General features: G+C 38.8%; 1 protein-coding gene across 1 annotated transcript in view; it reads left to right on the top strand.

Annotated features, from left to right (window-relative positions):
* RGS13 (regulator of G protein signaling 13) overlaps positions 1-3961 on the top strand; it is a 16584-nt gene extending 12623 nt beyond the window's left edge. Inside the window, exon 5 of the mRNA XM_006026501.2 lies at positions 3196-3961. Within this exon, the coding sequence (XP_006026563.1) occupies positions 3196-3387 (192 nt within the window). The 3' untranslated portion in view covers positions 3388-3961. The remainder of the gene's footprint in view (positions 1-3195) is intronic.
* Positions 3962-4810: the final 849 nt, after the last annotated feature.

Below are 4810 nucleotides of genomic sequence, written 5' to 3'. Positions count from 1 at the left end.
TTCCTCCAAGTGCCTCTGCACCATCTCAGGGTCTACGCATGGTAGTCTGGCACCTTGCTGCTGCCTCTCTACAATCCGAGCGAGAGCCTTGTCCTGCCCCTCGCTTAGGAACACTGAGGCAAAGAACTCGTTGAGGAGTTCAGCCTTTTCCCCCCTGTCCGTCACCAATTGCTTCTGCCCATTTAGTAGGGGTCCTATTTCACCCTGGGCCTTCCTTTTACTCCCTATATATCTAAAGAACAATTTTTTGTTATCCTTTACTTGGAATGCCATCCTCAGCTCCATGGTAGCTTTGGCCCGTCTAACTGCCTCCCTACAAGTGCGAGCAGAGGAGGTATACTCCTCTTTGGTAATCTCTCCCCGTTTCCACTTTTTATATGCTCCCCTTTTAGTCCACAGGCTGCCCTGGATTTCTCTGGTCAGCCAAGGAAGACTCCTGGCCCCTTTCTCTCTTTTTCCTCACATCGGGTTCGTTTCCCTCTGTGCCCGAAGGATCATTTCCTTAAAGCACAGCCACCCTTCCTGGGCTCCCATCTTTTCAAAACTCCTACTCTGCAGTGCGTCCTTTACTAATCGCCTGAGTTCATTGAAATCAGCTTTCCTAAAGTCTAGCGCTTTCACCCTACTAGTTACCTTTCCCACTCAACGTCTTATGGTGAATTCTGTTATTTGGTGATCACTGTCCCCCAGGTGACTACCAATCTGTAGGTCCCCTACCATATCATCCCCCGTTGCCAATACCAGGTCCAGTAAGGCATTCCCCCTAGTAGGACCGTGTACCTCCTGCGTCAGGTGGAAGTCCTGTACGCAGGACAGGAACATGCGTGAATGTGAAACGTAACAACCCATCCTCAGCACTGGCACTCCCTATACAAAGCCATATGCAAAACTTGATTTCTGAATTGCTGAAGTACTGAAACAAATCATTATCCTCATTTCACAGACCAAGTAACTGAGGTATACAGACAACTCATTTAACCAAATACCACAGAAGGAATAAATGTCAGAAATTAACTGAACCAAGTTTCTGGTTCTCTACTCTCTTTGTTTTCAGACCCAATACAATGCCCATAATATGAGTCTTTCCATTCACTTTACTGGACTTTAGATAAGGTCCTTACTGCACCTACTCATTAGTCTTTGCTTATGTACCTGAAAATGAGGTAAAATCTCTGTGTATTTACATTTGTTTGGAAAACTGACCAGTGCTAGCTAAAAGCCAATCAAGTCCCCAAAGGTACTGAAAGAGTTTGAAGAAGAATCCATCCCAAATGATTTACCTATATCTATTATGATTTACTATGTACCTATATCTATAACGATTTACCAATAGCTATAACTATTAATGATTTCCTGCAAACACATTTGAACAAGCTTGTGCAGGTTTTTTTCGAACAAATGGCAATATATTATAATAGCACTTTCCTCCTCAACAGGTAATTTTTAGTATCTTTACAAGTATGCCTGTTTAGTTTATTGTCAATAATAAATAGCAATAATGCACCTTCTATCCCAGCTGGCACTGAAGGGACAATACAGCTCTGAGAAATTAAAACTAAATTATTTTCTGCCTAATTCATCAAATGCATTGTTATCCAGGTTCCAAACAACCTATATTGCCAGAGGTGTGAGCCAAAAAGGACACTGCTTGATCCCTGATGTCTGACTGAGGTTAAAGGGACTGACTCAGTTTAAAGCTTCTAGATTAAAAGACATAATAGGATGGCTAGCTCTGCAAACTGAAATTCATGTGAAAAAAAAGGTAAAAAGTAAATTGGATTGGATTTAAAAATGTGATTTTTTTTAATCCTATTTTGCTTGTGTATATACAGAAAATGCAATATACTCAAGTAATTAACTCCATTTTACTTTTCCCAAATGGAAGGAAAGATAGAATTAACAGTCATAATCATAAATCAAGCTGTAAGAGATGAGGCTTTTTTTAAATCTCAATTTTGTACAATAAAATAATAGAAGTTTGATTCTTTCTATTTTCTTTATGATTTCTGATCTACTAAGACACTTACTTTACATTTTCAAGCATTTCTTAGCAAATATAAAAGGCTACTAGTTTGGGTTTAATTTTCTACACAAGACTTGATAATGATCTCAACATAGCTCTTGCTCTAGAAAAACTCAGGGGTATTCAGGAAACTGTAGATTGCAGTTAAAACACTACAATCCCTGCAAGATCTTAACACAGTAAATAGAACAGTCATTATCCACATGTCTGCAGGTCCCCTTTCATTCTCTGAAAGGGCAAACCTGTCTTAGAAAATAGCAAAGCAATGCCACTCCATCTGATTGAATGCATTATTTTGTTAGAGGTCAGAAGTCTAAATGTTACCAGCATTTCCTAATCTGATACATCCACAAAACCTTCCACTGCAAATCTTGGATTACAATAGGTGTCTACACAGATTGGCTAGTTAGGAATAATGTATTAGCTCTGTCAGATCATATCTATAACAACTTCATACTATAACAACTTCAGTAGCCTATTATTCCAAAGTATAGATTAATTGTAGTTGATCAGGACTTTGGAATATCAAGCTACCTATTTAGGTACCTAAATATCATTTTAGGATTTTTATATGCGTACCTAATGTACCTTTTCAAAATGCCCACTTCTGGACAAGTCAGCCTATCAGTCTCACTTCTGGAGGACTCCTGTGGTCTTTGACATAACTGGCCCTCCAGCTTGGACATTTCTGTTGTCGCCCATCCTGAAATAAGTAACAGAGTCACCTACTCCATGGCCTTTCAACAGAGGACTTCTGACAGACTGCACTTTGCAGAGAGCACTTAGTTTCCAGGCTTCTTGCTTCACATAAGAGCAAACTATCAATCCTCCTTCCCAATCACCCCTTAGCAGCTGCTCTTCATCCCACTTTAGTCCAACACCAAACACATGTGTAGCAGATGAGTAATTGAACAAGGCTGGCTAGCTCCAGGTCTTGGAATCCTTAAAGGGTCAGGGTAGCTGTCAAAACTGATAATAAACAATTAAAGACTCAGGGAAAGTTATTGTTATTATTTTTTTTAAGATAGTCTTACTGCCATAGCACCAACATGTTATATGGTGTCAAAGCTGATTGAATTGGTATAAATCTACTCATCTTCATTTCTGTAGTGCTTTCTCTCTGTCTTCCACATGCTTATTGCAACTTTATGTACCACTGTTTTATTTTTCAGATTAATATTGACAGTCCTGCAAGGGAAGCCATTACCAGGAATATTCAAAAACCAACTCAGTCCTGTTTTGATGAAGCTCAGAAAATTGTTTACATGCATATGGAAAGGGACTCATATCCCAGGTTTCTTGGATCAGATATCTATCAAAAACTTAAGCTTCAGACTGACAGGAATGATTCACTGATACATTAAAGAAAAAGACTGAGGACTTGGAAAAGATTTTCTTCTAGTTAATGTTTCTATATGCTAAAGTAAACAAAACAGAAGAAGTGGTATTCTGGATGTATTTGCATGACAAATAAAGATAGTATAGTCTTACATTGATATTATACCTGATCGGGAATGCATGCCCATCCTCCTCCTGCACCTCATAAAATTTCAAATTAATTTCTGAATTTCAATTTGGATCAAACACTGAAAAACATGAGACCAATCAACCAACCCTTCCCCATCCAAATATCAGTCATAATGCAAGAATTATGATTTGGAAATACCACCGTGCCTTATGGGTACTTAATGTTATAATTCCTGTAGATAGCCAGGATTCCTGTTTAAGTAGATATTCCACAAAGCACCATGGTCTCAGCAAAAGGAGAAAAGCTACAGTACCTCATGAAAAGCTAATTGTTGTATTGCATCATGGACAATTTTGCTCATCTGGAGAGCCTGAACCAGAGAGAGAAGGTGTTAAACACCCATATGACAAGTCCCCACATGACAAGTCATAGATTCATAGATGCTAGGGTTGGAAGGGACCTCAACAGATCAAGCCCAACTCCCTGCCTAGGCAGGAAAAGATCGAGTCCGACCCCTTGCATAGGCAGGGAAGAGTGCTGGGGTTAGATGACCCCCACCAGATGCCTATCCAGCCTTAAGATGCCTATCCAGCTAACAGTCCCCACTGTTTGTTCATTATTTGACAAAATAAAATAAAAAATTCTGAGTAAAGCACCAGCTTTCAATTTATAAACAATTTTGTGGAAAATTGTGATTCTAATATATGTGTGTGTGTGTTCTCTTTAATGTTGTTTATAAATACATTAAATTGCATTGTTAAAACACTGTACTTGATTACTGTATATTATGAGAGAACTGGATTGCTGTGTTAGTGCATTTCTTTAGCATTTTGAATAGTACTCGATCACTAACAAGGGAGACGATAATAAAATAGGGTGGCTTTGAGAAATGCCAAGAGGTAAGTCAGTAAATGTAGAGAGTGTACAGTATAGTATGCAGATACTGTGAAATGTGCATTTCATTTTAGTTATGATATATATAGTATGAAACTACAATTAGATCTTGTGGATAATATAAGCTATACAGTACAGGGGCTGGTTTCCCAAGTTCATCTTTACTAACAATCTATTTAGTATAGTGCTTTTGTAGTCAATGTTACATAGGTACATGTATATATGTATGTATGTTGACATCAGAACATCAAACTACTGCATAAGCTGCGCTCTCTCTCTCTCCTTCTCCTCCCTCTCCCCCACCCTCAACACACACAGCAGAATAAATTTGTTTATCCAGCCAGCAATTCAAAATAGCAGGATATAGCAGTAAGACCAAGCCCATGGTTTCAGTGCTCCCTAATCCTATTGAAGTCAACCAGAGA

This window comes from Alligator sinensis, unplaced genomic scaffold (assembly GCF_000455745.1).
Source record: "Alligator sinensis unplaced genomic scaffold, ASM45574v1 scaffold761_1, whole genome shotgun sequence".
Lineage (NCBI taxonomy): Eukaryota > Metazoa > Chordata > Crocodylia > Alligatoridae > Alligator > Alligator sinensis.
Note: the sequence above shows the minus strand (reverse complement) of the source record. Positions and strands in the feature narration are given on the sequence as shown.